The sequence below is a fragment of the Anabrus simplex genome, chromosome 1 (assembly GCF_040414725.1).
Source record: "Anabrus simplex isolate iqAnaSimp1 chromosome 1, ASM4041472v1, whole genome shotgun sequence".
Taxonomy (NCBI): Eukaryota; Metazoa; Arthropoda; class Insecta; order Orthoptera; family Tettigoniidae; genus Anabrus; species Anabrus simplex.
The window spans coordinates 867,721,630-867,744,257 of NC_090265.1; the positions used below are offsets into that span (position 1 = coordinate 867,721,630).

Consider the following 22,628-nt stretch of genomic DNA (forward strand, 5'->3'; position numbering starts at 1 on the left):
GGGACAGACACAGAGGGAAACAAGAAGTTTCTCATTCACAAATGAAGATATTTTCAGAGAAATCCAACTGCTTCAGCAAGGAAAAGCAGCAGGAAGTGATCAAATTACTGGGGAGGTGATAAAGACAATGGGGTGGTACATAGTGCCTTATTTAAGATTTCTCTTTGACTATGTCATAAATAATAGTGTAATACCAAAGGAATGGAAGGAATCTATAATAATACCAATTTATAAAGGAAAGGGTGATAAAAGGAAACCAGAGAACTACAGACCAATCAGCCTGACCAGTATAGTTTGTAAAATACTGGAGAGTTTAATATCAAAGTACATCAGAGGGGTATGTGATGATAAAAATTGGTTCATGAGGAGCCAGTATGGATTTAGAAAGAAATTTTCTTGTGAGGCACAACTGGTGGGATTTCAGCAGGACATATCAGATCAAGTGGATTCAGGAGGCCAGTTAGATTGCATAGCCATAGATCTTTCCAAAGCCTTTGATAGAGTGGAACATGGAATATTATTAAAGAAATTGGAGGGAATAGGATTGGACGTAAGGGTTACACGTTGGGTAAAAACATTTCTAAATTCAAGGGTTCAGAAAGTCAAAGTAGGAATTAACGTATCACAGGAAGAGAAAGTTTGGAAGGGAATTGCACAGGGTAGTATAATCGGTCCGTTACTTTTCTTAATATACGTAAATGATTTAGGGAACAATATAACATCAAAAATAAGATTGTATGCAGATGACATTATTGTTTATAGGGAAATAAATACCATTGAGGATTGTTCAGAATTACAAAGGGACCTTGAGAGTATCCAACAATGGGTTGAAGAAAATAATATGAAGATTAATGGAGGTAAATCAACTGTTACAACATTTACAAACAGGAGTTTTAAAACTGAATTTGAATATACTTTGGATGGAGTAGTTATCCCAAAAGATGGCAAGTGCAAATACTTAGTTGTAAGATTTGAAAGTAATTTGCACTGGAAGGGTCATGTGGATGACATTGTTGGGAAAGCATACAGATCGTTACATGTCATAATGAGGCTACTTAAAGGATGCAACAAAGAATTAAGAGAGAAAAGTTACTTAAGTATGGTTCGTCCATTATTGGAATATGCAAACAGTGTTTGGCATCCTCACCAAGAATACCTAATAAAAGAAATAGATAGTGTGCAGAGGAAAGCAGCAAGATTTGTAACAGGGGATTTAGGAGAAAGAGTAGTGTGTCAGAAATGTTAAAGAAACTAGGGTGGGAAACTTTAAGTAAGAGAAGGGAGAAAACTAGACTTATAGGTTTATATAGAGCCTATACAGGAGACGCAGCATGGGGAGATATCCGTGAGAGGCTTCAGTTGGAAAATAATTATATCGGCAGGACTGACCACAAATATAAAATTAGAAGGAATTTTAGCAGAAGCGATTGGGGTAAATTTTCATTCATTGGGAAGGGTGTGAAGGAGTGGAACAGTTTACCAGGGGTAGTGTTTGATCCTTTTTCAAAATCTGTACAGATATTCAAGAAGAGAATAAACAGCAACAGAAAAAATAAATGAAATGTTAGAGGGCATTCGACCAGTGCAGGTTAATGTAAAAAAAGAATGTGTGTGAATAAATTAATTCCCTCCCCTGGTCTAAGGAGTTTGGACAGCCAAAGTAGGGGACTGCCTGTAGGGGTGAAGTACAGTGGGGACTTCGAGGGCCCTGGGACCGCTACGGTAGCTGTGAAGGCCCTTCAGGAACTCTGAAAAGTGGTGGTAAAAGGGGCTCTGGTTAAGACGCAGCAGGTCGTTATGCTACTTAGGTTTCAGAATGGGTAAAGAAAAGAAAAAGTAAATAAATGCAATGTAAATTTTAATCTTATACTAGTTGTACAGTTTCATTTGAAGTAATTCCACATACTGTATATCAGATGACTATATTTGTAAGTAGTACAGGAGATATTATAAGTAGAATTTTGTAAACAATGTAAATTTATTAAGGATGAATTGTGTGTTAAATAGAAAAAATTGTTAGCATAAATTATACAATATTGTATTATAGGAAAATTTTCTTCTCTTGTTAATTTAATATTTAGTGCTTGACAATAATCTATTTTAGTGTACCATTTGCCACTGAGGTAGACACCTCATTTGCAAATAAAGAGATTTTGATTTTTTTTGATGACGTTAGAAGCCTGTGAATACGTAAATCAGTGTTGCAAACGAACAAAATACGAAATATTATGACTTCAAAAAATACTCTGTACAATATAAAGAACAATTTTGCCTACTGATATTATCACATTGTTGCATAATGTAACAACACAAGATTCCAGAGAATAATGGTGTAACATAACATGGCCGGTTTTGAATTCACTGCCTGCATGACTTGGCCCATTCTGTTGCACGACCAAGAATTCAATGCTCTGTAATGTAAAGACATGGATGATTTCAAAGCATATTCTTGTTTCACCTGATAGTACTATACTTCTACTTCACGTTAATAACCTTAACTCATTTTCGTAGATTTTGTGACTTGGCCGGTTTTGATACTAGACGGCTCAAAAGGCATTTCCTGTGTTTTGCTAGTGCACTCCCATCAGCAAGAAGTGCACCCACAGGACCACATACTACCCCTTCAACCCCCACAACTCATAAGTCGCCATGCTTAATCACATTTAAATACCCAGCCATTCTCCACATTCAATTTTACCATTACCAACTCATTAAAATAAACACAATCACACTTCCTGTAAACAAGCACTACTTATCAATTCTCCTCCTTCTTAGCACTTAAATTCTGCCATTCCGTATTCCACCACTTCTCCATCTCCACACTTAAACATTTCAACAGATTCTCTCCATACAGATAGTCAATAATATATACCTCCAGCTCCACCTCATCCTCACCCTCTCTCTCTCACAATAAACACACCCTCTTTCACCATAAACCACTGATCACTTACATACCAATTACAGCTTACTCAAAATACAAACACCTACCTCCATCATCCTCTCTCTAACCATAAACACATCTCCAGAACATGTTTCACCAACAACTTCATCATATCCACTATAACCACTCCTCCAAAACATATTCCCTCCATCAAGCCATTCTCCACATTAAATTTTGCCTTTACCAACTCATTAAAATAAACACAATCACTACTCCAAACTCTTCTTCATATACCTCTCACTCGTCTCTTTTTCAACAACAAACACACCTCCAGAACACATTTCACCAACAATTTCATCGTACTTTCACCATAAACCACCAGTCACTTACAAACCACCGATCACTTACATACCAAATACAGCTTTCTCAAAATCCAAACACCTACCTCCATAAACCACCAGCTCCACCTCATTCTCATCCTCTCTCTAACCCCCAGAACACCAGCTCCACTTTATTCTCAAACACACCACCAGAACACACTTCACCAACAATTTCATTATATCCACTATAATCACACCATCATAACCACTATAATCTCTCCTCCAAAACATAAAACTACTTACTAACATTATTAGAGTTTTTGCTTCATGTAACAATACCCTCATCATTTCTTTTTATTCCCCACAGGTCACTTAAGCTCTTGTTCCTTCCTAAGCCCAACTTGCTTCCTCTGCTCAAACACAGTTCAGTTCTCTGCCTGGGTACCTCTGCGTTGACCTTTTCACTTTGCGCATCCATTACTTCACTGCATTCACTTCTCCGACTTTCCTCTTCTCTTGCTGTGCCCGTAGCTGTATCCCTAAACCTTCCTATTCTCACTCCATTGTCCACCTGTTCCACTATTCACAATCACACTTTCACTAAGCTCCGCTCTATGGCTTCATTCAGCTTCCTGTTTTCCTTGGTATTTTCCTTATCACCTTGTCCGTCTTCTCCAACATTGCTGTTGTATAACTTGCCTTTCTTCCACTTTCTTCCCCATTCTCATCTCCTTATCTTCCTCCTGTGTCATCTTTTCCTCTAGGGCCATGTTCATGATCCAAATCCTTTTCCAGCAGCCATTTGTCACTACTAGTTCCTGTCCTCTGATAGAAGCTCTCAAACCTTGGTGTCTGGCTCAAATCATATGCTTCTTAAGAATTTTGGCATTCCTGATCCCTTCACTTCCCATGTCTCTCCTGATCCATATTTTTTCCCCTCTGTATATTACCTGCATTTCCCATCACTATATTGGCCATCAACCTGGAAAACAGTTGCAGTTTAATCAGCCTATTTCCTTTTACTTTCCCTATACTCGTCACATTGTCTATGTCTACTTCACTGAAATTTTCATTTTCCCCTGAATTAGGTCCACCACTTTATAAATTGTAAGCAGTTTGTCCTCCCTCTTCTCCTCGGGCACACCATATATAAATAGGCATATCTTTCTCCGATTTTGTGTACTGATTTCTACTTCTGCTTCAAGCTTCAGCGTTTCCTCTTCTAATCTTATTTTCTCCCTTAATGATGCCACTTCTTCGGTGTTGTTTCTCACTTTGGCTGTTGTGTCATCTGCCTTTTCTCAAAACCATTTCTTCATTTTCTCGAACTCCTTCGTTTGCTCTTGAATCAAATTTTTAAGTTGTTCAAATGGGAACACCTCTTCAACCACCTCTTTTACAACTCTTTTGGTTAGCTCCACGTCTTCCCAACTCATGCTACCGCTGGAGTTCAGCCCGGGGTTCAGTTCAACTCCTTCGATCCATAGCATTACTATAATCACCGCCGCTGTCAGCATCATCTCTCCCTTCATTCCCGATACCATTCTACTCGCTCCTAATTTCACTTCTTCTTTCTCCCCAGCCACCTTCCTATTACTGCCCTGTATTGTTCAACACCAATCATCTTAAAACTCCTCACTTCTTTCTTACACTCCCCTCTCGCACTACTGGGTTTCGTCTACTCAACACGTCCTCGCTTGTCGAACGCTTAGGCTATACTGAGTGAAAGAATTTGTTTTACCACACTTAAAGGATCTGCATCTGCAGGAAAATGACTGCATAAATAAAGTTGTTTGAGCAAGGATAAACTCAGTATGGATGAGATTGAAAAGGATCACAGGGAACGCCAAGTGTTAGTAAATTTGAAATCAAAGATACATCGGCCCATAGTAAGACCTGTTGCACTATATAACTGTTGTAACCAAGGTTGAAGTTTACAGAACACAACTTTTATTGCTTCACTTTATGATATTTACACAAATAACTGAAATTTATTTTGAAGCAAAAGGAATATTGAATCTTGAGAAAAGTCTGTCTTTATACAATATGTACAGGTTTGCAGTCTTTATATACACTTCTATCTTGAAAAGATAGTCTTGGTGAATTGACACTTTGATAGTCGAGAACTATCTGGCACACTAACATAAATGTTCATGAGAGTCCTTGTTTGTTGAAGTGCCTGAATTCCTAAAAAGCAAGTTCAATTGATTGAAGAAATTCCACCTAGCGAAACTAAGGGAGCTTGCATAACTTAGGGAATGAAAATGGCTTGTAAAAGAATTACGGAACATAGGCAGCGGAAACAGGTAAGGGAACGGTGACCAGAGGTGAAACCTCGTACTGCCAGAAATTCAGTCCACCTGGTCGAAGCACATTTTCAAGAGGAGTAGCCTCCGTGCTCGACGTAGGGTGTATTCTGGAGCTGGACACCGGGCAAGTGGGCAAGTGAGCAGACAGGGAGCTCCTATTTATAGTACACTCGATGGTCAGGCATGCGCACTGAGGGCTGCGCGTCGAAGCTAGCAGAATGATACACAGGCGCGCGTGCTGCTGGCTGGCGGAGCGAGAAAGGGAGCGCCGGACATACAACAATAACACTGAGTGCTATACTATAGCTAAAAATGCTGAGCACTTCCTTCACTCCATGGAAATCGGGATACTTTGTATAAATGATGGGTCTTTCTCTACTTGACTACATTAGGATGAACACCATCAGCCAACATTTTGGTGTGTCACTAATTATTGAGAATGTCGGTGCAAGACAACTTCACTAGTGTAGGTATGTCCAGAAGACTGCATCTTACACCGTTGCAAAGACAGCTTACCATCTGCATGTCAGGGAATGTGGTATGTGGTAGACCGAAGCAAATGAAGATCTGAATATCGGATTATGGAGCTGACCATGTTAAGTGGTATAGCAAGAACCACAAAGCAGGCCCTGTATCAATGGGAAAATGCTAAGCAAAAGCAGAAGAAATGAATCAACTGCATATTATTGTATTCTAGTACATTTAAGAACACCTGCAGGTCAAAATTACACTACTTCAATTTTATCATAACTGTCTTCTTGATCAATTATTTAGTAACACTAAATATGAAAACTGTATAATTATCTATTGAGTCAAACAATTAACCACAAACAATCTCACTATTTCTAATGAAAAGAGATATTTTACTTACCCTGACCCCTGTAGCCAAATGTTTAATGCGACATACCTAAATATAGATATTGGAAACTGTGTTTACAGAAATCTGAATGGTCCATTTTATGTTGTAGCAATACATTTTTATGTGTAACTCATTTTTGTTTCCTCTGGGATTTGTAGTTATGTATGTGAAATAATAGATTTTTTCCTTTCAGGCTTCAGCAGCAGCAGCAAATCAAGCCCCATCAGTTCAGGAATACTCGATTCGAGTTCCCAAGTAAGTATTGGAATTTAACATCTGCTACTAGTTCCTTTTCAGGAATAAAATGCTCTGATTAGAAATCTTAACAAGTGCTGTTGAATAAGAGGGCAGCTGTATTTCTTTGTTTATTGGATATCATCAACTATAATGTCTGGCTTCTTGGCTGAATGGTCAGCCAGAGGGCCCTGGGTTTTATTCCCTGCCGGATTGGAGATTTTAACCGTAAATGGTTATTTCCTTTGGCTCAGCGACTGGGTATTTGTCCCCAACATCCTGGCACTATCCTCCGCTACAATAACACATAGTTTCCTACACATTGCACATGTTGCCCACCCTCGTTGGAGGGTCTGCTGCACAAGGGCTGCACCAGGCTAAAAATACCGCCATGAAACTGTATCAATTATAATGATCATACTATTGCAGCTGTTTGCTTTCCTACTCAGTTGAGGGGTTCACTGTTTAAAAATTCTGGTGAGTACATTGAATTGTATTATAAACTATTTTGTTTGTTATTCAGTAGAATCCCAGTAATCCAAATCCCACAGGAATCCATGATGAAGAAAATCTCACTTGCAATGTTAAGAAATGATTTGATAACAGTACTTAAAAATACTTTTAAGCCAGCACTTAGTGAAATAGAATCCAAATACAGCACATTATGTTATTAATTAACTTTTAGTACACTGTATGTCTAATAGAATTGAAGCTATAAAACAGAAATAACTAATACAGTAAGCAATTTCTTACTGTATTCAGAACTGTGCTTACAAAACACATTTGTTGCATAGAAACTTCATTGCTGTATTTTGTCTAACAAAACTGTATTTTCTTTTTAATTTAGGTAACTTTTATATTTGTATGAAAACAGTAACTTAACTCGAAAAGTTGGCAATTCTCTTTTCTTGGCGTAAGGTACTAAACCTGTTACGTTGCCTTGTGGCTGCTAATACTGTCCCAAATCTTATATACTCATTCCTAACATTTGATTCCACAAAAATTCCAAAAAAAGTTTTGCCTAATGCTGATAAAATGAACAAAAGTGCGACAAAGGAAATCTTGCAACTTCCTACTGACATTACAATAGAGTAAAATAATATATTATTATTGGTCCACCTTTTCAATACAAAATGAAAATTACATAGGGACTAGTTTCGACCTAGTAATAGGTCATCATCAGCCTGAAGTAAGTCAAAGATCGAAGAAAACATAAACAATGTAAACACAAGTACAGTCTCTTTAAAGGTACATACCAAGTGGGAAGTTGAGTAGAGATATATGAAAAATAATAACTCATCCAAATTGACGAAGCACTGAGCGGAATTTATGTAAAGTTCGGTGCGCCGTATATTATAAAAGACCACTGTGCACTAAATGATGCAATAAAGAAGAATAGTAGGTTGAATGCTGGCTTCTTCTTAGCTGTTGTATAATCGAAGAAATTTACGTCGTGTTTTATAAGGTATTGATAGACGTCAAAATACATGGATGTTCTTCCAACATTTCCATGTATTTTGACGTCTATCAATACCTTATAAAACACGACGTAAATTTCTTCGATTATACAACAGCTAAGAAGAAGCCAGCATTCAACCTACTATTCTTCTTTATTGCATCATTTAGTGCACAGTGGTCTTTTATAATATACGGCGCACCGAACTTTACATAAATTCCGCTCAGTGCTTCGTCAATTTGGATGAGTTATTATTTTTCATATATCTCTACTCAACTTCCCACTTGGTATGTACCTTTAAAGAGACTGTACTTGTGTTTACATTGTTTATGTTTTCTTCGATCTTTGACTTACTTCAGGCTGATGATGACCTATTACTAGGTCGAAACTAGTCCCTATGTAATTTTCATTTTGTATTGAAAAGGTGGACCAATAATAATATATTATTTTACTCTATTGTAATCACAGTTCAATACGGATCTATCATTATGAAACTTATTTCTTTTAATTAATTCCTACTGACATGCCAGACAACATGTTCTATTCAAAACGTCATGGGAAGCTTACCTTCAGTGCATTAATGGATGCAGCATACTCCTTAAGAATGATAACACTAGCCAACATGATTTTGCGGTAAAATAGAAAATATGTAATTCTTATGGATATCGCTGCCCTGATTCCGAAAATGATGCTATTTTTTTCCTATCACGTCTAGTCTAGTGTTTTAGTATCTGCATGAATTCGTAAGATACAATGTTGAGAGATGTTCTCGCGCAACTTTTTTTAGAATACAATTATGTGATTCAATTTGTTATTGTTTGCATTGCAATCTGACGATGAAGAAATAGATTTCGAGCCACATCAATATGACACACCTTCAAACAAATTCACGCAATCCGAATTGAATGAGCTAACCAAAGAAAAATGTGAATTACTTGGTTCAAGATTGTGCGAAAAGAATAAGTTGGCACACGGTGTTACATTTTCCTGGTACCGAAATCGTGACAAAGAATTCCGAAAGTATTACACTCAAGAAGATGAACTTGTATTTTGTACGGATGTTTCAAATTTTCTACATCAATTGGGAGAGAAAGAGTATGATCCTAGTAACTGGCGTTTTTTTATTGACTCTTCCAAAATAAGTTTAAAGGCTATTTTGCTTTATAATACAAATGTTCTGGCATCTGTACCCCTTGCACACTCCACAAAAATGTCTGAAAAATACGAGACCTTAAAGTTGGTGCTTAAAAATATTAAATATCATGAGCATGGGTGGCAAATTTGCGGTGATTTGAAGATCATTGGATTTTTGCTGGGACAACAAAAAGGCTATACAAAATTTCCCTGTTTCCTATGCGAATGGGTTAGCAGGACACGGGATAAACATTGGGATACGGTGAACTGGCCAGAAAGGAAAGAACTACAACCAGGATCCAAAAATGTCTTGAATGTAAGTTTTATTGACCGTGAAAAAATTCTACTTTCACCCTTGCACATCAAATTAGCATTGATGAAAGAGTAAGTCAAGGCATTAGATAAAAGTAGCCTATGCTTCCAATATTTATCCTCTAAAGTTCCCTCATTATCAGATGTAAAAATCAAAGAAGGTGTATTTGATGGACCACAGATTCGTAAACTGGTGAAGGATAAAAATTTCACAGATACAATGACCAAAATTGAGAAAGAGGCATGGAACGCATTCAAAGATGTAGTGAATAAATACCTTGGCAACATTAAGGACCCTCAATACATTGTAAGAAAAATGTTGGTAAAGTTTTAGGAACTCGGTTGTAATGTGAGCCTTAAGCTTCATTTCTTAGGTTCGCATCGGGATTATTTTCCTCCAAATGTAGAAGCTGTCAGTGAAGAACAAGGTGAAAGGTTTCATCAGGGTCTCAGAGATGCAGAACGACGCTATCAGGGACGTTGGGATGTGAATATGATAGCCGATTACTGTTGGTCGATTGCACGAGACTACCCTTCTAGAGATCATTCAAGAACTTAAAGAACCCGGAAATTCCACGGAAAATGGAAAAACACGGAGGTGTGAATCTAACCTGCACATAATGTAAGTAACAAAACTACGTATGTTTAACCATGTAATTTTCATTCAAGGTACGGTTATATTAATTTAAAAGCAACTGTACAGCCGAAACTAAATAGGCGCTTTATGCTTCAGTTTCACGAATTTCAGTATACATTAAAAATATAATACAAACCATCTACTTGTTTACAAAGCAGCATTTATGTGTATTTAATGCATGCAAAATATGATTACGTTTTGCAAGCTGAAATTTACATTAATATATCAAATTTAATCAATACCAAGTATCAACAATTTTACGTAAGAACAAAATAACATTTTGTAAAATTTCCACTTAACCAGACGTGATAGCCAAAACTAATCTTTTTCTCAAATTCTGCATTAAGAAATACATAAAACCCACCTACTTTCGTTTTTACTGCACAAAAAGAGGGTTTTGTTGAAGGCTGGTGTAATCCATTGGCTCACGCATAGAGAAATTCTCGTATGGAAAGTAAGGAATGATTGAAACTTCTCAACATTTCAGAAATCAATGTTTAAAAAGAAATGTAAATGCCTGGAACGGTCTGTACAATAATAAAAAAATAGGCAAGAATTAAAAGATCATGAATTTTCCAGAAAATCATACACAATACCATTCCTATGGGTAAAATTCTAGCATACTCTGCTAAAAAAATTAAAGCAAATCATCTTCTAAATAAATATTAGATCCTGAAACCAACTTAGACCCCCTCTGCAAAATCAAAAGGGGTTTGATTAGTTTCAGCTAAACAAGATGAAAATCCTGCTAGTATAAGGAGAAAGTTAAAAAACATAAATCACACATAACCCTGAAAACTCATAAATTTCATAAGACCATAACTATCAACTAAAAAGTTAAATCTCAACAAAATCAACTAACTCAAAGAGGGCTTGGAGTAGAACTATACAAAGAGTATACACCAGAAATTCTCGGGTCAGAAATAACATTGGCCTGTCTATTAATGTGTGGTGAGAGGTGATAAAAATGATGACAAACGTTTCTGCAGTCGACTCTGTGCCCAGCAGATCCCTGGACAACCACCTCTGTCAATGCGGCTGTGGAGCGAAAGAAATTCTTGCTCATGTCCTAGGATCCTGTTAACATGGAGAGCTTCTGCAAAATTCTCTATACCTTCAAATTAAGTCCTTTATAGCCAAAGAACTGAGGAAGAAGGCCTTTAATGTCAACGGAGTGGCCATGAACGGCAGTTCTTTTATTGACATGATAGCCTTCAGAGAACACAGCCCTAAAGGCTTCTTCGTAGATCCAACTCTACGGTTCGAATACCACAAAGGTCAACCAGAAGGGGTAAATGTTGAGAAAAAAAATATATTTACGAACCCACAAACCCCTATTGCAAATCCAAACAGCATTTTCAAGAGATTGAAGTGTGTTGTTTGAGTCATCATTCTATAGACTGGTTTGATGCAGCCGTCCATGCCGCCCTATCCTGTGCTAACCTTTTCATTTCTACGTAACTATTGCATCCTACATCTGCTCTAATCTGCTTGTCATATTCATACCTTGGCCTACCCCTACCGTTCTTACCACCTACACTTCCTTCAAAAACCAACTGAACAAGTCCTGGGTGTCTTAAAATGTATCCTATCATTCTATCCCTTCTTCTCGTCAAATTTAGCCAAATCAATCTCCTCTCACCAATTCGATTCAGTATCTCTTCATTTGTGATTTGATCTATCCATCTCACGGCTTCAGCATTCTTCTGTAACACCACATTTCAAAAGCTTCTATTCTCTTTCTTTCTGAGCTAGTAATCGTCCATGTTTCACTTCCATACAATGTTATGCTCCATACGAAAGTCTTCAAAAACATCTTTCTAATTGCTATATCAATGTTTGAAGTGAGCAAATTTCTTTTCTTAAGAAAGCTCTTCCTTGCTTGTGCTAGTCTGCATTTTATGTCCTTCTCACTTCTGCCATCGTTAGTTATTTTACTACTACTTCCTTTAAGTCTTCATTTCCTAATCTAATATTTCCTGCATCACCTGCCTTTGTTCGACTGCACTCCATGACTTTTGTTTTGGACTTATTTATTTTCATCTTGTACTCCTTACCCAAGACATCGTCCATACCATTCAGCAACTTCTTGTGATCTTCTGGAGTCTCAGATAAAATAACAATATCATCAGCAAATCTGAAGGTTTTGATTTCCTCTCCTTGGACTGTGATTCCCTTTCCAAATTCCTCTTTGATTTTCTTTATAGCCTGTTCTATGTAAACATTGAAAAGGAGGGGGACAAACTGCAGCCTTGCCTCACTCCTTTCTGGATTGCTGCTTCTTTATCAAAGCCCTCGATTCTTATCACTGCAGACTGATTTTTATACAGATTGTAGATAATTCTTCGTTCTCGGTATCTGTTGTGTGTGTCGTCCGCCACCTGCAAGCTCCGCAGCCCGCCCATCATTGACGTTTCGAGAGATCATGAGGTGGACTGCAGTGCGCTGACGCAATCGTCTGTGACATCAGCCAGCGCTATAAATTGAGTGACGTTCTCGCCTCTCCAGGCACTCCCCAAGTGTCCAACGACCAGACTACACCGTATGTCAGACACGGAGGTACCCTCTTAAATAAGTGTTCTGAATAGGTGTACTAATTCTGGCCGGGAGGTTTCACCTCAGGAGATTGCCTCATGTATCCTGCCTCCCGTATTGCCATCGTGCATCCTGACCTAACATTCTGCTACCCATGAACTTTAACACAAGTTCCCTACAAGTTCTCCGACTTCAATCCAAGCATTCTGCTATTCATGAACTTTACCACAAGTTCCTTGCAAGTCCTACAACTCGTAACTAGCATTCTGCTACTACGGACTTTCTACAAGTTCCACTTGTCATTCTGCCAACTACAGATAGTCTTCCACTATCACGGACATTCGTTCATCAGAGCAGGCTATCTTATCAAGATAGAACTCAGTGTACATAGAAATATTGAAGTGTATAAATGTGTATAGTTTTAAGACCCTCAGTCTACTAATTTATGTTAGCATTGAACGTGTGCAGCACATTAAACTTCAAGACAAGTTTCGTTCTTTTTGTGTACATATTGTATGAAAAGTTCCAAGTAATAAACTTTTATGTTGTGCCTTGTATATCAAGTTCCTTGTATACAACACAACAATATGGCGACGAGGAAAATTTAGTTGCGCCATATCAACAAAATAGCGACGAGGTAAAAGTAGCACTGCCATATCAACAATATAGCGACGAGGAAAAGTCTTAGTTACGCCATATCAACAATATTGGCCACAAGAAACACGTTAGGCACGCCTCCAATCTGCCAACAGAAACAGTTTGTACGCCATACAACAGACCTTCCTTATTTCCTCAGCTCACTAGGACGATGTTCTATCGCCACCATTTCGTATTTGTGTAGTGACTTACTTCCAGTATACGCCCCGTTCGAACTGCGGACACCAGGCCAACATTGCATGGCATGGACACAGCACCTGTTTCTCCAGTGCATTCTCTGTCTGCGCTCATTCTTTCTCTCTCACTCCCAGGCGCTCGCTGAAGGTCACGCTTCCAGCTGGTCCGCTACATCCTGTTTCACACGTTGTGCTCACTGTATCATCAGTCAACATGGCTAGTACGGAACAATTAGCAGCTATATTGCAGGCTTTGCAGCAGCAACAACAGCAATTCATGCAACAGCAGCAGTCAGCATTGCTTACAGCCCTTCAGGCTCTCTCTTCAGCCGCACAGACCACTACCGTTCCTGCCTTTTCTGCCTTTGACCCATAGAAAGAAGAATGGTCAGTATATTTAGCTCGCCTTCAACAGCACTTCATCTGTCACTCCATTACGGACGAGAAGCACCAACGAGCTCTTTTTCTCAGTTCTGTAGGAAATACAACCTGCGAATTACTGCAGAAATTAAGTCCCGAAGAACAGATCTCGGAAGTTCCTTTCGCACAGCTCCTAGCTCGCATAAATGAACATTATGCTATGGATCCCCACATTGTAGCAGCTCGCTATAAATTTTTTCAATGTAGAATGAAGCCGCACCACACTCACACAGAATGGATTGCGGAATTACGTGGCCTCTCCAAGAGTTGCAAGTTTATCTGTTCTAAGGATGGTTGTAGCATGCCCTACACTGATTCACTCATTCGGGACATGGTTATTCTCTATACTCCCCAAGACAAAGTTTGTTTCGATGCTGTCAAGAGTAGTAACCCTTCTTTAGAAGAAGTACAGCATATTGCCACAGTCTATGAAATGACTACTAAGATTGCAGCTGAAATAGCTACCAAACATGAAGTCGCTCACGTATCTCATACGGCCAGCAAGCATTCTGCTCCTTTGAACTGCCAGGTCAGCTCTCTCACTTCGAAGCGTTCCCGACAGGTTCCTTCTCGCTCTTCTACGAAGACACGCATTCCTCAGAAAACTCCTCAGCTCCTGCCTTCCTGCAGAGAATGTTTTAAGCATCATGAACGCCATGACTGCCGCTTCTTCAAGTCCACCTGTGATCGCTGTCATAAAATAGGGCACATCAAGACTGTCTGTCAAAGTACGTCCCGCCCTGCCCGTACTCATCCTGCGAAGAAACCTATTCAGAAGACACGATAGGACATGGAAGTTGTTCAAATCAACCTCATTCTTCCTACAAGAAATTCTAGTAAGATCATCATTCTGATCGCTTTCCCAGATCACTCTACTGATTTTCAATTAGATACTGGATCGCCCGTCTCCATCATCAATCTTGCTACATAACACAGCTTGGGATCGCCGTCTTTCTCTCCTGCTGATGTCCAACTTGTTACTTTTAACAAGAACAACATTGATATTAAAGGAAAAATCACTGTTCCAGCAAGATATAAAGATATTCATAAGGTAGTTACCTTACTAGTTGTCAATAACTACACTGCATCCAACATTCTAGGCATGGATCTTTTCAATTTATTCGGCTTTCAAGTACATGACAACATCAATGTAGTCTCCGCCTTACACCTACCTCTGATCTCCTCGAGCAATTTCCAGAAGTTTTCGACTCTACCTTAGGCACAGCCAAAGACTACACAGCTCACATCCAGCTTAAATCAGGAGCCAAGCCTCGCTTTTTCAAAGGACGTCCAGTCCCACTTGCACTTCAGGATCACGTTACGCAAGAATTACAGAGATGGCTCGCAGCTGGTATCGTAGCTCCAGTCAATTCCAGTAAATGGGCTACTCCGCTCGTCGTAGTTAAAAAAGCTAATGGCAATATCCACATTTGTGGTGCTTTTCGCTCTACAATCAACTCTCAGATTGAAACCGACGCTTTTCCAATTCCCTGTCCTGAAGATTTATTTCGCCGTTTAGCTGGTGGACAGTTCTTCTCTAAAGTGGATCTTAAAGAAGCTTATCTACAGCTACTTTTAGACGAAGAATCCAAGCAGAGCCTCACACTGAATATCCCTCTTGGACTTCTACAGCTCCAGCGCCTACCTTTTGGTGTCTTCCTCCGCTGCGATTTTCCAGCGATATTTAGCACAGCTTACCGCCTCCATTCCTGGTTGTGCTAATTACCTTGATGACATTCTTGTGACTGGCAAAGATCATCAAGAGCACCTGAATAATCTGCGCCTGCTCCTCACCAAATTGAAAGAAAATGGCCTACGTGCTAATCTCGCTAAGTGCACATTCTTTCAACCTCAAGTTCAGTACCTAGGTCATATCATTGATAAGAATGGCATTCGACCTAGCGAACAGAATGTCTCTGCCATTGTCAACATGCCCGCACCGCAGAACGTCAAACAGCTACAATCCTTCATTGGCAAAGCGAACTATTACAACAAGTTCATTCCACGCTTCGCTTCAGTAGCAGCTCCTCTGAACGCCTTACGCAAGAAAGGTGCTAAATTTCATTGGTCTCAGCCATGTCAGCATGCCTGGCAGACCATTAACAAGGCCCTTGTCCACGCTGTCATGGTTACTCATTTTCAGCCCGGTAAGCTCCTCACTCTCGCCAAGGATGCATCTGATTATGGACTCGGCGCCGTTCTCTCCCAGAAGGATCGTCACGGACAAGAACGTCCTATAGCCTTCGCTTCCAAGACGCTCAACGAACATCAACGCCACTACTCTCAGATAGAGAAAGAAGCCTTAGCTATTATATTTGGTATTCGCCATTTCAACAAGTATCTATATGGCAACCGTTTCCTCATAATCACTGATCACAAGCCTCTTGTTCACTTATTCCATTCTGGTAATAAGATCCCTGAACATTCTCTACGGAAACTTCAGAGATGGTCCATATTTCTTTCTGACTACTCCTATCAGATTGTCTATCGTAGCACATCCCAGCATTGTAATGCTGATGCTCTCCCTCGCTTACCTGTAGGTCCTGATACTACTTTCGATTCTCAAGAATCTGAATGTCTTCAATTAGACATTGAGCTTGAAGACACAGTCTCCAGTTTTCCCATTGACGCTGCTTGCATCGCCAAAGCGACTGATAAGGATAGATTCACAATTAAGTATTTATTTTCCACCTAGTCGATACAATGATTGCTTAAGGCAATTTTTAATGGTCAAAAGTGGTACATGTTTCGTATATTATCAACATCTTCAGCCACATAACACTGTTTAGATGAAAAATATTTAAAATTGACAAAGTAGTGCTTTAGAGGAAGTGTCCTTAAAATATATTTTTCATCTAAACAGTGTTATGTGGCTGAAGATGTTGATAATATACGAAACATGTACCACTTTTGACCATTAAAAATTGCCTTAAGCAATCATTGTATCGACTAGGTGGAAAATAAATACTTAATTGTGAATCTATTGAAGTGCGATACGGACCATGAAGCTGATTTTATGTAATGATAAGGATAGTACGCTAGCTAAAGTTCGTACTTATATCCGCAACGGTTGGCCTCTTCAACACAAGCTTCCTATCAGCCTTGCACTTTATCATCGTCTTCCGCATCGTCTCACAGCTCGTGCCGGAGTAATCCTATTAGAAACAGGCACCCTATTCCGAGTGGTTATCCCACTTAGTCTGCGCAAACAAGTTCTCGACTTGTTACATGAAGGTCATTGGGGAATATCATGCACCCCAGCAACTCGCCCGTCAACACTGTTATTGGCCCGGTATTGACGCCGACATTGAGAAACTCATCTGCCACTGTGGATCTTGTCAAGTGCATCAGAACGCACCGTCGCCTGACCTTGCTCCATGGCCTCCTGCTACTTCTCCTTGGGAAAGAGTGCACATAGACTTCGCTGGACCTTTTCTCAACTCTATGTGGCTCATAGTGATAGATTCTCTATCCAACTTTCCTTACATCGTAGAAATGCATTCTACTACTACAGAAGCTACCATTCGCGCACTTCAGAAGATTTTCACTACTGAAGGTTTACCTCAAGTGCTCATTTCAGACAATGGACCTCAATTTACTGCCACCAACTTCCAGAACTTCTGTACTCATAATGGCATTCGGCATATTCTGGCACTGCCTTTTCACCCACAATCTAATGGTGAAGCTGAACGTTTTGTCCAGACTTTCAAGAAAAACATGAAGATAGCCGTATCTTCAGGTTTAACGAAGGATCAGGCATTGTTACAACTCCTAGGCAGATATAGGACTATGCCTGGTACCGACAACCTCACTCCAGCTCACAAGCCCCATGGACGCCCTCATCGAACTTTGCTTTCTTTGTTGCAGCATCTTCTTGCCCAGCCGCAGCGCTCGCAACCAAAGTTCACCGCCCCCGACAAAGTGTATGTCCAGACTTTCAAGTCCAATCCTCCCTGGATACCTGGTATCATTTACCGTACCTTGGGCCATCGTCTCTACGACATCCAGACCGCCGAGAAACGCATCTGCCGCCACCAGGACCAGATCCGCCTCCACTATCGTCCATGTCCTTCTGTTGATTCACTTGTCACACCTCAGAAATCCATTGCAGAACGAGCTCTGGACCATCTAATCAACATGGGTTCTTTTCCAGACGATTCTACGCTCCTTCGCACAGACCAGGCTCTGGACAACATACACGGCCGACTTTCCAGCCCAGCATCGCTGCCGCCGCCAGTGCCGTACCGGCGTAATTAGGAGGGGAGGGTGTTGTGTGTGTCCTCCACTGCCTGCAAGCTCTGCAGCCCGCCCATCATCGACTTTTCGAGAGACCACGAGGTGGACTGCAGTGCGCTGACGTAATCGTCTGTGACTCACAATTAAGTATTGAAGTGCGATACGGACCATGAAACGGATTTTATGTAATCGTCTGTGACGTCAGCCAGCGCTATAAATTAAGCGACGTTCTCGCCTCTCCAGGAACTCCCCAAGTCAACGACCAGACTACACCATATGTCAGACACGGAGGTACCCTCTTAAATAAGTGTTCTGAATAGGTGGACTAATTCTGGCCAGGAGGTTTCACCTCAGGACATTGCCTCATGTATCCTGCCTCCCGTATCGCCATCGTGCATCCCGTCCTAGCATTCTGCTACCCATGAACTTTAACACAAGTTCCTTACAAGTTCTCCAACTTCAATCCAAGCATTCACCGGGCGAGTTGGCCGTGCGCGTAGAGGCGCGCGGCTGTGAGCTTGCATCCGGGAGATAGTAGGTTCGAATCCCACTATCGGCAGCCCTGAAAATGGTTTTCCGTGGTTTCCCATTTTCACACCAGGCAAATGCTGGGGCTGTACCTTAGTTAAGGCCACGGCCGCTTCCTTCCAACTCCTTGTCCTTTCCTATCCCATCATCGCCATAAGACCTATCTGTGTTGGTGCGACGTAAAGCCACTAGCAAAAAAAAATCCAAGCATTCTGCTATTTATGAACTTGACTGCAAGTTCCTTGCAAGTCCTACAACTCGTAACTTGCATTCTGTTACTACGGACTTTCTACAAGTTCCACTTGTCATTCTGTCAACTACAGATAGTTTTCCACTATCATGGACATTCATTCATCAGAACAGACTATCTTATCAAGATAGAACTCAGTGTACATAGAAATATTGAAGTGTATAAATGTATATAGTTTTAAGACCCTCAGTCTACTAATTTATGTTAGCATTGAACGTGTGCAGCACATTAAACGTCAAGACAAGTTTTTTTTTTTTTTTGTGTGTACATACTGTATGAAAAGTTCCAAGTAATAAACTTTTATGTTGTGCCTTGTACATCAAGTTCCTTGTATACAACAGTATCTAATCCCAATCATCTTCAGAATCTTAAATAGCTTGGTCCAATCAACATTATTGAATGCCTTTTCTAGATCTACGAATGCCATATACGTGGGCTTGTCCTTCTTGATTCGATCCTCTAAGATCAGACGTAAAGTCAGGATTGCTTCACGTGTTCCTACATTTCTTCTGAAGCCAAATTGATCTTCTCCCAACTCAGCTTCATCTTGTTTTTCCATTCTTCTGTAAATAATACGTGTTCAAATTTTGCAGGCATGAGATACTAAACTATTGGTGCGGTAGTTCTCACACCTGTCAGCATCAGTTTTCTTGGGAATAGGTATAACAACATTCTGCCGAAAATCGGATTGGACTTCTCCTGTCTCATACATGTTACACACTAAATGGAATAACCTTGCCATGCTGGTTTCTCCTAAGGCAGTCAGTAATTCAGAGGGAATGTCATCAATTCCAGGTGCTTTGTTTCTATTCAGGTCACTCACAGCTCTGTCAAACTCTGACCTCAAAATTGGGTCTCCCATTTCATCAGCATCAACAGCCTCTTCATGTTGCAGAACCAAATGATCTACATCTTTACCTTGATACAACTGTTGGATATGCTCCTGCCATCTTTCTGCTTTGTCTTCTTTCCCTAGAAGTGGCTTTCCATCTGAGCTCTTAATATTCATACACCTAGATTTCCTTGATTTTCCTGTATGCAGCATCTACCTTTGCCAAGAACATACAACCTTCGACATCCTTGCACTTTGAAGTCAAATATTAAAATTTATTTATTCCACCTATTCAATACATAAATAGAGATTTTAATTAAGAAATTAAATCTTGAATAAAATTATAGGGACATGTTTTGCCCTTTAATTAAGGGCATCTTCAGCCTTAATCTCAATCTGAAAGGTAATTAATCAGGTACCTGATTGTATTAAAATTACATATGAAAGTGAGGATGATGTTGGAAATGTGCTTCAAATGGTGAGCAAATGGTTAACAATAGTTATGATATTCTTAAAATGAAGCCTTAATAAAGTCTTAAAAAACTAATAGTCGTAAATTTATACACTTTCTTGAAACATGTAATCCTTGCACTTCTCCTTCAGCCATTCTTCCTTAGCTACTTTGCACTTTCTATCCACTTGATTCTTTAATCGCCTGTATTCTTTTCTGCCCTCTTCATTTCTAGCATTCTTGTATTTTCGTCGTTCATCAATTAGGCCTAGTATCTCCTGAGTTTTCCACTTGTTCTTAGTTGCTCTATTCTTCCTTCCTAACATTTCTTCAGCAGCCCTACTGACTTCGTTTTTCATTACTATCCACTCTTCCTCTGTTGTGTTTCCTTCAGCCTTTTCATTTAGCCCTTGTGCAACATGTTCCTTGAAACAATCCCTTCACACTCTTTTCTTTCAACTTGTCTAGATCCCATCGTTTTGCATTCTTTCCGTTCTTCAATTTCTTCAACTTCAGATGGCATTTCATGACCAACAAGTTGTGGTCAGAGTCCATGTCTGCTCCTGGGAAAGTTTTGCAACCCAACACCTGGTTTCTGAATCTCTGCCTAATCATAATGAAGTCAATTTGATACCTTCCAGTGTCTCCAGGTCTCGTCCACGTATACAGCCGTCGTTTTGGATTGAAGTAATAGGACTAATGGTCAGAGCACATGGCACCATACCTTGACACCGCCAACACATTGAAGTGTTTCCAACTACCTGTGGAGGACATTCACGAAATAGTTACAATAGATCTCTGAGATTCCATTAGACTCCTTAGGCAGCACGTATTCAGTGCATAATGTTGTTACAGACAAGAACTTACAAAATTATGTAAATTCACTGGGTGGAGTGGCTCAGATGGTTGAGGCGCTGGCTTTCTGACCCAACTTGGCACGTTCTATCCTGGCTCAGTCCAGTGGTATTTGGAGGTGCACAAATATGTCAGTGTTGTGTCGGTAGATTTACTGGCACGTGAAAGAACTCCTGAGGGATGAAATTCCAGCACCTCAATGTCTCTGAAAACCATAAAAGTAAATTTATAATACCAATATAGTTGGTCCATTATTGGACCCTCAAATATGGGAACCTCAAATATTTGTCCCGAATGAGTAAATTTATAATACCAATATAGTTGGTCGTTATTGGACATTATAAATTTTCCACCTAACTCATTCCTGGTTGCCAGCGTTTCGCCCCAGTGTGCTAAATTGGGCTCATCAGTTGGTAAATAGCACACCCACCAAGATGCATGGCTAGTGCATATCACGGAGGCCACTGCCTAGGCTACTTCGAGCCACCGGCAGTGCCAGTGCACTATGAGAGACTTTGTCCCATTTTCAAAAATTGATGCCTGCTTGGCCATCAGATGATATAGATGTTGATTCCCATAGCGAACCTCCAAGTTGCCTATGGAGTGGCCTCCGCAGTATGCCCTAGCCATGCATCTTGCTGGGTGTGCTATTTACCAACTGATGAGCCCAATTTAGCACACTGGGACGAAACACTGGCAACCAGGAATGAGTTTGGTGGAAAATTTATAATGTCCAATAACCATAAAAGTAGTTAGTGGGACATAAAGTCAATAACATTATTATTATTATTATTATTATTATTATTATTATTATTATTATTATTATTATTATTATTATGATGTATTTTCTGTGTTTATTCTGTTGTAACGCCTCCATCACATGTGATCCGTATTACCTTGTTATTTATGGCAGCCTGTTAACAAAGGTTGGTTTTAAATAATAAACCTGTATACATATATATAGTATAAAATATAAAAGATGCACCTGATTGTGGTAAAAATGTTTGCCTAACTACATCATTTAAAAAAGTTATTTTGGTATATTTTTAACTATTTTTATCTTACACATTCAGTAATTTTGCTAAGTTTGTATTTGTACTGAATAATTAGTGATTTAAACAAAATAAACAACCTCTTTTTTGACAGTCGCCATTACATACAAAGCATAAACAACAATTCTCTTCTCCCTGATCTTACAACACACACATCGATCTCTTATATATCGATAGTACAGTTCCTACCGATTGCGCCAATGTACTGAATAATTAGCGATTTAAACAAAATAAACAACCTCTTATTGACAGTCGCCATTACATCCAAAGTATAAACAACAATTCTCTTCTCCCTGATCTTACAACACACACATCGATCTCCTATATATCGATAGTACAGTACAGTATTTCCACTTTTCAGCAATAAAAGCTAAACCATAAGGTAGTTGACAACATACTTGCAGTATAACATAATATTTTATTCTTATATATGTACAAGAAACATGAGAGTTATGCTTCTGCTGAAAATGCTGCTTCGTTTTTTACAATTTGCT

The 22,628-nt window shown here is 39.6% G+C and overlaps 1 protein-coding gene across 1 annotated transcript in view; it reads left to right on the forward strand.

The window, feature by feature from the left end:
- Nucleotides 1-22,628, forward strand: part of TfIIFalpha (transcription factor IIFalpha) — a 177,239-nt gene that overhangs the window by 22,345 nt on the left and 132,266 nt on the right. Inside the window, exon 2 of the mRNA XM_067136495.2 lies at nt 6,563-6,624. Coding sequence (XP_066992596.1) covers nt 6,563-6,624 — 62 coding nt within the window. The remainder of the gene's footprint in view (nt 1-6,562; nt 6,625-22,628) is intronic.